General features: G+C 26.9%; 1 protein-coding gene and 1 pseudogene across 1 annotated transcript; one reads left to right on the forward strand and one right to left on the reverse strand.

The window, feature by feature from the left end:
• The first annotated feature begins 4,298 nt into the window (after positions 1-4,298).
• Positions 4,299-7,975, forward strand: LOC112791228 (E3 ubiquitin-protein ligase At4g11680). Its single transcript, XM_025833971.3, has 3 exons — positions 4,299-5,314; positions 6,410-6,806; positions 7,479-7,975. Exons 1-3 carry the CDS (start codon positions 4,899-4,901, stop codon positions 7,623-7,625), a joined length of 960 nt encoding a protein of 319 aa, XP_025689756.1. The 5' UTR covers positions 4,299-4,898; the 3' UTR covers positions 7,626-7,975.
• A 1,173-nt stretch (positions 7,976-9,148) lies between these two features.
• LOC112790903 (probable protein phosphatase 2C 76) lies at positions 9,149-10,910 on the reverse strand (annotated as a pseudogene).
• Between the last annotated feature and the right edge of the window lie 1,290 nt (positions 10,911-12,200).

The following is a 12,200-nucleotide window of genomic DNA, read 5'->3' on the forward strand; positions in this document are numbered from 1 at the left end:
ACAACTAGTGATAGATTAAACTAAATTTTAGTTGAGATCCAAAAGATTAAAATTTTAAAATAATTGCTACATATTTAGTGAGATCCAAATTATTAAAATTTTTAGTATATAATTAAAAATAGTTTGATAAAACTATTTATATAAAAAAATTTAAAAAAAACTAAAATTCAAAAATGTAGAATCTAAAAATATAAATGAAGAAAAAATAACTTTGTAATAATATAATTTTTTAATTATTTTATTTAAAAAGATTTTGTTTATTAATGTAATGAAATCACTCATTCCAAAAGTTTAAGTTGATAGGAGAAAGTAACATTAATAGTTATATATCTCTAATACTCTCCCTCAAACAGGAGCTTCTTTTTGGTTTGTTTGATGCCTTTCATTTTTCTTTTTTTGGCCGTGCTATTTTGTTCACTTTTGGAGTTTACCAATGATTGAACTTTTAATCTTTCCGGCATAAAACTCTGATATCATGTAATGAAATCACTCATCCTAAAAGTTTGAGCTGATAGAAGAAGACAGCATTAATAGTTATATTTTTAACAATTAAGGTATAAAAAATGAGATTAAAATTAGTTGGACTAAGAAATATTAAAAATTTAACATTATAAAGAAAAATAAAATATTTATATAAGGACTAATTTGATCATTTTTTTAAATTTTAGGGATGAAAATGACTTACACGTATATTTTGAAGGACTAATTAATTTGACTCTAAATAAATTTATGATATGTCAAACATGTGGCATATTACGTATTATTAACATGACACGTCAATCAATTATCTTGTGACACGTGACATTAATTTACTACGTTATTATACCACATAATATTTAATATGATACATCATTATCTGACTAACAAAAAGATCAATTTAACTTATATTTTATCTTTTACAAAATAATATGATTAATTTAATTTTTTGAAGACTAATTTAAAAAATAAATTATCTTTTAAAAATAAATTTGATTATTATCTTTATTTGTGTTGTTAAACATGTAAAAAGTACGTTTAGGGTCTTCACACCACCAATACATGAAAATGATTCTTAGACAATGAAACATTACTATTTGGGCATAAATTTAGACCCACCCATATACATGAGATAGCCCATCCAAATTTTAGGGTTTTTTTTATATAATAATGATAATAATAATCACCAGAAAATGAAGCGTAAACGGAAACCTTGCTAAATAAATATATGCATGTATGTCCTATTCCAATAATTGATTAAAAGAAATGATGAAACTTTGCTTTCGTTTAAGCAGGTAGGCCTACTTACAACAACATTAATTAGGGGGTGTGACCTATTCAGCTTTGATACCTGCCTTATCCCCTATCATGCAAAGATACGAACACAGTATCATGGAACACGATACCATACGAGACATATCGACACACAAATTTTAAAATTTTATACGTATATATATAAAATATAAAATATTTTTTAAATAAATTATAATAATATTTTAATATTTTATTGATATTAAAATATAAATTAATTTTTTAATTATTTTTATTATTTTATTTTAATAAATAATAATATATACTATTTCTAAATTTATTTTAAAAATGTATCTTAAGAATAAGACTTAATACGTTGACACGTGATAGTATTTAATAAATGTGTCTAAATGTGTTTGAAATTTTTTTTTATTAAGACACGGCAGACACATATATCAGACTAATATCAATGAGTGTTGTATCCAGAATGTATCCGACCATAAATACAATAACCTAGCCTGTGTTTTATAGTTTATCCAAATTCAAATTTTATTGTTCATGGCAAATAATTAAGATTAACCCTCATGTTATTTTTTTTATATACCAAACATTTTTAAAGGTGAAATAAATAGCATCTTTGAGTTTAATTTGCATGCAATATTAGTGCACAAATATTTTTTTTTTTACAAATATCAAACGTGTATTATTGATTCACAAAATAGAAAAAAATATATATATTACTACATTAGAAAAATATTTAACTTAACTAGCTATATATTCATTATTTTAAAAATCTTATTACAGACATAAACATACTATTAAATGACAATTTATAGTTATTTTAAAATATTAATACGCAAACATTTATCTAATAAACACTTGGTTGTTAGGAAGATTGAAATGACTCTTCTAAAAATATATATAAGTTAAAACACATAAAAGAATTACATTCAATAAAATATAATTTTTGTTACAACAATAACACCCAAACTAGCAAAAAAGGTCGTTATTAAATAGAGAAAATTTTACTCCCCTTTCTTGCGATATGCTAAAATGACACTTCCCTCTCCTTTATTTTATAAATGTACATTTTTCTCCCTTCTAATTTTTAAAAAACCTCCTCTTTAATCTATTTTAAATTTTTTGTGTTAACTAATATTAACTTTATCCATTTTTTAAGAAAAAATAAATTATTTTTTGAAAAAATATCCATTAACAAAAATTTTATTTTTTATTATTAAATTTTACTTATCAAAATATCCTTTAATAAATTATTTTTTATTGATTAAATTGTATTTTTATTAAAATATTTTAAAAAAATTAATAATTAAATTATTTTTTTAAGATACTTACCTTTCAATAATTTTTTAATTATTAAATTATAATTTTACCAAAATTTTTGTTAACAATTATTTTTATATTTTACTATTAATTTTTTGATATCAATATATATTATTTTAATATTAAATAAAAAATCTTACTATATATTGTTAATATATATAACAATGAATATATTAATATTAAAAAATAATTTTACTAAAATTTTTTGTTTAACGTTAAAATAATATATATATATATCAAAAAATTAAGAGTAAAATATAAAAAAAATTGTTAACAAAAATTTTGGTAAAATTATAATTTAATAATTAAAAAATTATTAAAAGATATTTTAGAAAAAAATTATATAATTATTAAATTTAAAAAAAATACGATTTAATCGATAAAAAGAATAATTTATTAAAGAATATTTTAATAAGTAAAATTTAATGATAAAAAATAAAATTTTTACTAATGAGTATTTTTTAAAAAAATAATTTATTTTTTTTTTAAAATGGATAAAATTAACATTATTTAACACAAAAAGTTTAAAATGGATTAAAAAAGAGTTTTTTTAAAAATTAGAAGGGAGGGGAATGTACATTTATAAAATAGAGGGGATGGGAGTGTCATTTTAGCATCTTACAGGGGAGGGGAGTGTAATTTTCTCTATTAAATAAGAACTACATGTGTTTATTAATGACTCCTATGGTTAACATAATTTGGGAAAAATCCAATAGTCATGTTCGGTAAAAGTCGTTAGAACATAAAAACTGTGTGTGTCTATATATATTTTTAATTTCACGTTAAAAAAAAAAAAAGAAAAAACACAGAAACACATGAAGCTTTCAACATCCAACGTGCATAGTACTAACAAAAAGAACGTTGTTAGTTGTTGCAGCAAGAATAGGTGGATGTTTTTTGGTCTTCACTTCACTTAAAAAGAAAAATATCAGAAACTGTTAAATATGCAAAATTGTAACAATCATTTCTAGCTTCTAAAGGAGGGCCACATTATGTTACACAAACAAACAACTTGTTCGATTTGGTGGCCAAACGTTGATCACACAAATCTCCCATCATATCAACTATACCCGCCAGAATTCAAATATTTTTTAATATAATTTTTTTTATTATTTCAAATAAGTTTAGATGTGTTTGATGTTAATCACTCTTGTATGAGAGCCAGATATATATCCCTCATCAATAAAATAATGGGTGATATATTTTGGTGTATGTACATCACTATTGATTGACTCTTATATCTTTTAGATATATATAAAGATAATAAAAATTGAATTAGTTAAGATGATAAGTGATTTATAATTTAATAAAAAGATATGTGTTCGAATATTAAAAATAATTTTTTTATAAATTATATACAACGAAGTATATTTTAGAAAAAAAATTAGACACCAAACTTTTTTTGTATTTTCATTATATATAGTATAAATTTGAATATACGTTTATTAGACAAATAAATATGAATGGAAATCATAATCTAATTAATAATTATAAATCATAATGATAATTATATAAATATTATTTTCCGTAAATAATTAAAAGAATATCTATATGTAATATTCTAAACTAAATAAATCTTTAAAAAATTAATGAAAGCCATGCCATAATCACACAAACAGGGACATTGAGCCTTATTATTAGATAATAATCACTTTAAGTCTTATCCACTTGAATTCTAATAGAGATAAACACAAACTCTATAAAACTTTACTTCAGTTTCAAAGAATTAAGAATCATTAATTATTTTAAATAAAAAATAAATCTTTGCGTTGGTCCTAATTTTCTGAAAGCAAGAAAGAGAAATTAAAGGAGAAAAAAGCCCTCAATAAAATAAAATAATTTTTTGCATTTTTTTTTCTTGATAGAAAATAGTTTGGCCAACGGTTAACACTACATACCTCTGAGTCTCTTGTATTCTAATCAAAGCAAAGTTTCTTCATCAGTTTCTTGGTCACCCTCTGAGACTCAAACTTCACCTTCCCTGACATACCCTTCACACCAATCCCTCTCTTATATATCTTCTCATCATTTTTTCATAAAAAACCATCTCTCTTTTCTTCAATATTGATTCTCAAACCTTGCTTGAATGTTTCCTTGAACTATTTAGGTTTGAATTCTTATTATTATTCTTTTCTTTTGAGACTTCAAAAAAGTTGGCTCTTAATTTTTTATTTTGTAAAACAAGACTTGGTCTCTCTCACAAACACGTTTGTTATTCAAATCTTGGTCTTTAGGACTATTTCTAAAATTTCTTTATATATAAACCAAAAAATTGTGTCATACATACTCTGTTCAAATTCATTATTATCACACAAAATTTTTTTTTTCCAATGATGAGTTCTGTTTCTTCTGAAACACAACAAAATAGGCCTTCTTTGATGACTAGAATGGCCATGAGAATATCGAGATCGAGATGGTTCACATTCTTGAGGAGAGTATTCCACTACCAAAACGGGCCGAGTTCTACTTCGTCAGAACTCGGCTCGAACCCTTTCAATTCCAGCACCTGGATGGGGCTGGAATTGGTTGCATTGGTGGTTCAAATAACTAGCACGACTCTCACTCTTGCAATTTCCAAGAGTGAGAGACCAATTTGGCCTATGAGGATTTGGGTAGCTGGTTATGACATTGCTTGTGTCCTTAATTTGTTGCTTCTTTGTGGCCGCTACCATCAAATTCATGTCACCACTCATAGAGATGTTCTTAGCGATTTGGAGCAGCAGAGATACAATAATGGGGATGCAAGGTAACTACTTCAATTTTTAAGAACTTGAATTTTCAATAATGTTTTACTTTTAGAATTAACGTTTTATAAACATGTTCAATTTATAACGATAACAACTTGATTTCATGTAGTTTTGTCGTTAGTGATTGGTAGTTTATTTAGTTTTATTTTACAAGGAATCTTTAGGGGATTAATTGGGTCAATGAGTTAAAAAGAATCTTCTTTGGGAATATGGGATGGGGAGAATCTTCTTGGTATATATAAATTATAAAAACAATACAATATCTTAGAAAATGAATTGATTATATTGACCATTCATAAAAAAAAAGAAAAACCTTAAATTATCATAGGGCATCAACTAAGATGATTGTGTATTTTGAAGATACTTACAAAACTATTAACTCATCATAATTTCTAATTTAGGGTGCAAAAGTTAAAACACAGAAGGATGGCTTGTTAATTCACTTTGATTCTAATTTTGTTTTGGTCAACTACTTTGATTCCGTTTATTCACCGGAAAACTGGGAATAAATAAAAAAGAGAGAAAGAAAAGGAAAGAGTTGGTCATAGGTGTGCGGCAAATATTAGTTAATAAATAAAAACAAACCATCCCTTATTAAAGTGAACCCCTAACTTTTTTTTTTCTTTTAGCAATTTAAATAATTTGATTTCACTATACTGTCACTAAAAGAAGTATCAAACTATATTAAATAAGTATATCCATTATGATGATTTCTCACCTTAAATTTATAAAGAAAAATGTTATTTCAACAACTAAAAGTAGCTTGACAATTAACAATAAAAAGTAAATTATCTAAATTGTCTGATGCATTATTACGCATATATTCAAGGCAATAATATAGTATTATATTAATAAAATTAAATATTTTTTTAAAATTTATTATTAAATAGTCATTTAAATATAAAAAACCTGATTAGGCGATCGTATAGTTTTTCACATAATGCATCTATTAAAATTAAACTCATTTTATTTATCGATTGCACTAAAGCCAGAAATTATTTTTTCAAACTTAAACAATAATTTTATTTACTTTTCCATTTATTTTTTCACCATTTTATTTACTTTATTTATTTATATATATTGTTCATGATCAGTTTACAGAGAAGGGCACATTTGATGAACAAATGCCGGAGTTCATTGGAGCTTTTCTTTGCAATGTGGTTTGTGATGGGAAATGTTTGGGCCTTTGACTCACGGTTTGGGTCATTCCAAGAAGCCCCAAAACTCAATATTCTATGCATAATTTTGCTCTCTTGGAATGCAATATGTTACTCTTTCCCTTTCCTATTGTTCTTGTTGCTTTGTTGCATTGTCCCTTTGATTAGTACCCTCCTTGGTTACAACATGAACATGGGATCTAATGCTAAGGGTGCCTCTGAGGATCAAATCTCACAGATTCCAAGTTGGAGATATAAACAAGTTCATGATCATCATGCCTTGGATCATTGCAATCATAATGATTGTTCTCAAACATCCATAAATGAGGATCAAGTAAGTAATAATGAATTTATTTACTTATCTCTTCTATACATATAAATTAAGAAAATTTTCAAGTGTACCGTCATACTGGTATTTTACTGATTTTTAACCGTTGATCTTAATTATAAAAAAATATATAATATATATAAATAAGAGATTAAAAATCACATATACACTAGTATGACGGTACACTTAAAAATCTTTATATAAATTAAAAGGAACACATTATAATGCAACTATCTTTTTAGTGTCTTTCACTCAATTGAATAGTTTTTTTCAAGTTCACTAATAAGTAGTTTATAAATTTTAAAATCCAGAGTTTAACTAAAACATTCTATTGGAAAGAGTCCATATTTTTCCTATAATTTTATATATTATATTTTTAAAGTTAGATTTAATAAATTATATTAATAAAAAAAGAAAAAATGATCTAATGCTTATATTGATAGTTAGTATTCATCATAATAAGTAATGAATTAATCTTTTTAATGTTTTTTTTGGATTATAGATTTAATTAATAATGTAGAGGTATTCCATAATGTAAATACATTTATCAAAATATTTTATATGTTGATAATAGATAAAAAATAAATTATTATTAATCCTATTGGCATCTATATTATTATTAATTTTGTAATATAAAGTAACAAATTAGTTATGGTTGGTGACTTGGTGTGATGACAGGAGTGTTGCATTTGTTTGAACAAGTACAAAGACAAAGAAGAAGTTAGACAATTGCCCTGTTTCCATCTCTTCCATAAAAAATGTGTGGATCAATGGCTAAGAATTATATCATGCTGCCCTCTTTGTAAACAAGGATTACAAAGGTAGCAATAATAGCAGCAGAAGCAAATTAAACAAAATTCACCAAGAGAATTTTTAATAATTTTATTCCATGTATTATTTCTTTCTTTATTTATTTTTGGTCATGTATATGTACACACTTTACACACGGGTTACTTGAGTGAGAATTTACATGTACAGAAGACGCCACCAGTAACCCCATATTGAATTGAATATTTAAAGATTGAGATTGTAAGTATAAAGCTTCTTGTTTTTTTTTTTTTTTTTAATTTCAGCAAACATGTTGTACAAGCATGAAGCATCTCTTTGTATTGAATAATGAATCCTTCTTATTCATGCAACTAGTGAAAGGGATTTTTCCAAAAATATTTAGATTTTATTCATGATAAGGTTTAACTTAGATTCTTAAAGTTTTACTTAAATTTTTTATTTGAGTTCTGTATAATTTGGATTTTATATTAGAGTTTTTATATTATTAAAAAATAAAATATTATTTAATTCTTAATATTTAAGTTAAATCTCAATTATAAATTTAATATTTAAACTATTTTATTTTTATCTCAAATATTTTATTTTTTTATTTATGTTCTTTGATGAAAATTAAAATTTATATCTATTATTATCTTTTTCTTTCTCTTATTCTTTTGATCATTTCACTCTTAAATTATTGCAACTACAATTATTATGGTGGCCTAGAAAAAGATGATAATAAAAAAAGTATATTTGAAAGAAATTAAGTTTGATAAAAAAAATGTAAAATAAAATAAGATGTTTATAACAAAAATAGAATATTTTTTTAAAAAAAATCAATTGTTAAGTTACAACCTCAACCCTTCAAAAAAGAATACAGTTGGATGAATGACTTTTGATCAATTAAAGATTGTTTTGACATTGTCATTACGAGTAAGTAATTACAGCAAAAAACATAAAAAATACACAAAAAGAAAACATAAACACAATCACAAAAGCATTACGCCCAAAATGCAAAGAAAGCACCACAACCAAAAATAAAGAAACAATAATCCCAGCGTAGAGAGGCACCAGCTGCATGATAACATGTCCAAGCACAATCACAATAATTCCATTTTCCAGAACCACCTAAGCTTCAATAAATAGACCCACCAAAAATTCATGCTACACCAAACCTCCGTGCAAAGTACTCCCATATTGTATGATAATAATCTCTAACTCATCAACATTATTATCTCCATTAGCCCCATTGGAGCACTACTCGTATATAAAATGCAATGAATCCAATTTACTATCGAACCATATAGCAAAAATGATAGAGATACTATATTCTTGGTCCTGTAAAAGCAAAACACACCAACCCCTTGCCATCAACTTCTATCTCTACCACATTATTATTCTTTTAGCCTGTGTTGTTACTAAATTTCACCAAAAATCAGAGGCCATTTTGTTCAGCAATCATATTAGATGTATTCAAAAGTCAATCACCAATATAAATATATGTCAAAATATAAAATATATATATAAAAATAAATTAAATATATAGTGATTAATGTTTAATAAATATATATATATATATATAACAATTTTAATTTGTTTGCTCAAAGAATAAAAGAGTCATAAATTAGAGAGATAAAAAACAGTTATAATTATTTACTTTGAAATAGATTGCATTTGTTTTCTAAATATAACTTTTTGAAATAAATTACATTCGTGTCTTAAACCGTTACATTCTATCACAGTTTAAGATTTACATGTAATTCATATGGAAATACTATCTTGCTTGGAATGAGCGAAGAAAAACAACAAAAAAAAAAAAGAGAAAGAAGAAAAGAAGAAGGAAAAAAGCAACTACAAGTGACACCGATGGAATAATCCCTATAAAAACTAAGAAAAAGAGGAAGACAAAGATATCGAAGATGATAAAAGACAACTATGACAACAACAATGGCAACAAGAGGAAGAAAATAAAGACAAAGATAAAGACACTGATAAAAGTCTCGCGTTGTCAGGAACAACGACAGGATTCTGCTTTGTCATGATGGAAGCCCACCACAATACATGTAATGTTACCTGCACTGCCACCACGAGAAAATGTTGCTTCTGTTAACTCACGAGCAGCTGCCTCAGGCTCCTCTTCTGTGCAAGCAAGGGTGATGGCATCATCATTTAGTACTACATCCCAAAGTCCATCACGTGCAAGAATCGGTTCATCTATCTCCTGGTCCTGGGTCTCAGGTTCTGCAACGACAAACCGCTTCAACATTCGATTGCCAAAGGCGCAAGACATTGCTGCTGACATTCTCAATTCTCTTCCGTTCATCACTTCTGTTTGGCTTATGATCCTCAGAGAGCCCAATTGCTTTACCAGCCTTGGATATGATAGTCCTAGAATCTCCAACATTAGCAACGTAGAGATGGTTATCAATCAAAACAGCTGTGGAAGCAGTAGAGCCATCATCCTGAAAAGTGTCTTTTCCAAAATCCAGAAATTGAAAATCAGTCCCTTGATACGTTTCACTTATAGCCAATTTGGCATTAGTAAAAAATTTTGGATGCGTCATGAGATTATCAAAGAGATGCTCTTTCAAATACCCTGCAGCACGAGAACCACCATGACCATCAAATATTCCAAATAATCATACTGAATGACTACCAATCTTCAATGTTTTAATATCATAAAAATCCTCCATCGTCACTCTCTTCCCTCTGAAGCTTGAATACCCACAGCTAAGCTTTCCATCCTCACTCTTCCACCCTCCACTTACAAACTGGTCATCATCATCTTTCTCTGGCATCATATCCACAAGGGAACCAGCACTTCTTAACACAGAACCCGTATCTACCATCATCACTGTGAATGTCTTAAATTGACGAGTAGGCGAATAAGAAATATTAGGGACAGCTTACAAACTCCTCCTAGTGTTGTTTATTCTTACTCGTTTGGCAAAGGTTCCAGTTTGAACAACTAAAGACCTTACACAACTGCTGCATACCATCTAAACGACCAACCTGATAGAACGTTCAACTCTCTAAGCTAATGCAACATCTATTCTAAGAAAAAATTGAATACGATACTGCGATAAAAGTGCAAAAACAGGTGCTGATGGTTAGGGTTTTCGAATTCGAGATGAAAAGGATCAGATCGAATTAAGCAGAAAAATGTGGCGACTGAATGGGGGATTAAAGAATCAGGAACACCTGAAAGGTTGGGGAGAAGAATCGAGTACAGATGGTATATGCAGTTGAAATCTAGAAAGTGGAATCCTAAAAATGAAATCGTAATAAGGATAAAAAAAATGATAAACATAGCAGATGAAGAAGTACAGGATAATTATTACTTTCTAAATCTTGGCAACTCTATGTATGTTCTGAAAATTTTAATTAATTCCTTTAGTTTTAGTATTAGATTTAAGTTTTGTGTTTATCATTTATTTTTCATTTAGTTATATTTGGAACTACTTCGGTTTAGAGTTGTAATATATTAACCTATAAATAATAAACTTTGACTGACCTAAAAGTAACACAAATTTACATTTAATTGGGTTGGTAGGAAATGTAATTATGCAAGATTCATTAATTCAACCTTAATCACCACATATATCATTCTAACAAAATCATTAAAATTCCTATTCACTTCATTCTTCACCGATTCCAAATGCAAGGTTCTCTAATTAAAACTTGATCAAACTTCATAATTTGTATAATAAGTAAAAGGATAAAATTACAGTGAATTAAATTTTAGGAGAATCTGATAAATTTATAACTTATTTCGATTAAATAAGTGAATTCCCTTTCATAATTGGTCATTCTTACAAAAGCAAATCAAAGATAAAATGTAGGTACTCCCTCCGTTTTAGAGTAATTTTCCTATTTCAATTTGTTAAAATTTAAAACATTATTTGTTTCCTTCACAATATTATAGGTAATATTAGGTAACGTTTGTTTTGAGGTATTAAGACTAAGATTAAGATTAAGATTAAGAGACTAAAATTCATCATCATGTTTATTTATTTAAAGACTGGTACTAAAATTTTTATTTTTGTCTTCAAAATTTTGGTATTCTAGTACTTCCAAAAAGTAGGGACACAAGGAACTAAAATTTTTAGAGATTGAGACAGAAACTTTAATAACATTTTATACCTAAAATACCCTCATTTTAATTAATTAATTTCAATTTTATCCTTTATATAAATTAATTAGAGTTTCATTCTTGTTTCAATTTCTGTCTCCCATTTTACACCAAACAAAATACTGAGATTTATTTTAATCTCTCTTTTAATCTTTGTCTCTTAGTCTTTTCGTCTCTGTCTCTCCACCAAACACTACTTTAAAGCTTTCTTTTTTTTTGGTTTGCACTTTGCAGAGCTTTCCTTTGTAACGTGGTTTGTCATAGGAAATGTTTGGCCCTTTGACTCGCGTGTTGGGTCATTCCAAGAAGCCCAAACACTACTTTAAAGCTTTCTTTTTTTTGGTTTGCACTTTGCAGAGCTTTCCTTTGTAACGTGGTTTGTCATAGGAAATGTTTGGGCCTTTGACTCGCGTGTTGGGTCATTCCAAGAAGCCCAAAACTGAATATTGTGTGCATAATATTGCTCTCTAGAAAATCAACTTGGATTGGTCGAGCTCACT

This window comes from Arachis hypogaea, chromosome 1 (assembly GCF_003086295.3).
Source record: "Arachis hypogaea cultivar Tifrunner chromosome 1, arahy.Tifrunner.gnm2.J5K5, whole genome shotgun sequence".
Taxonomy (NCBI): Eukaryota; Viridiplantae; Streptophyta; class Magnoliopsida; order Fabales; family Fabaceae; genus Arachis; species Arachis hypogaea.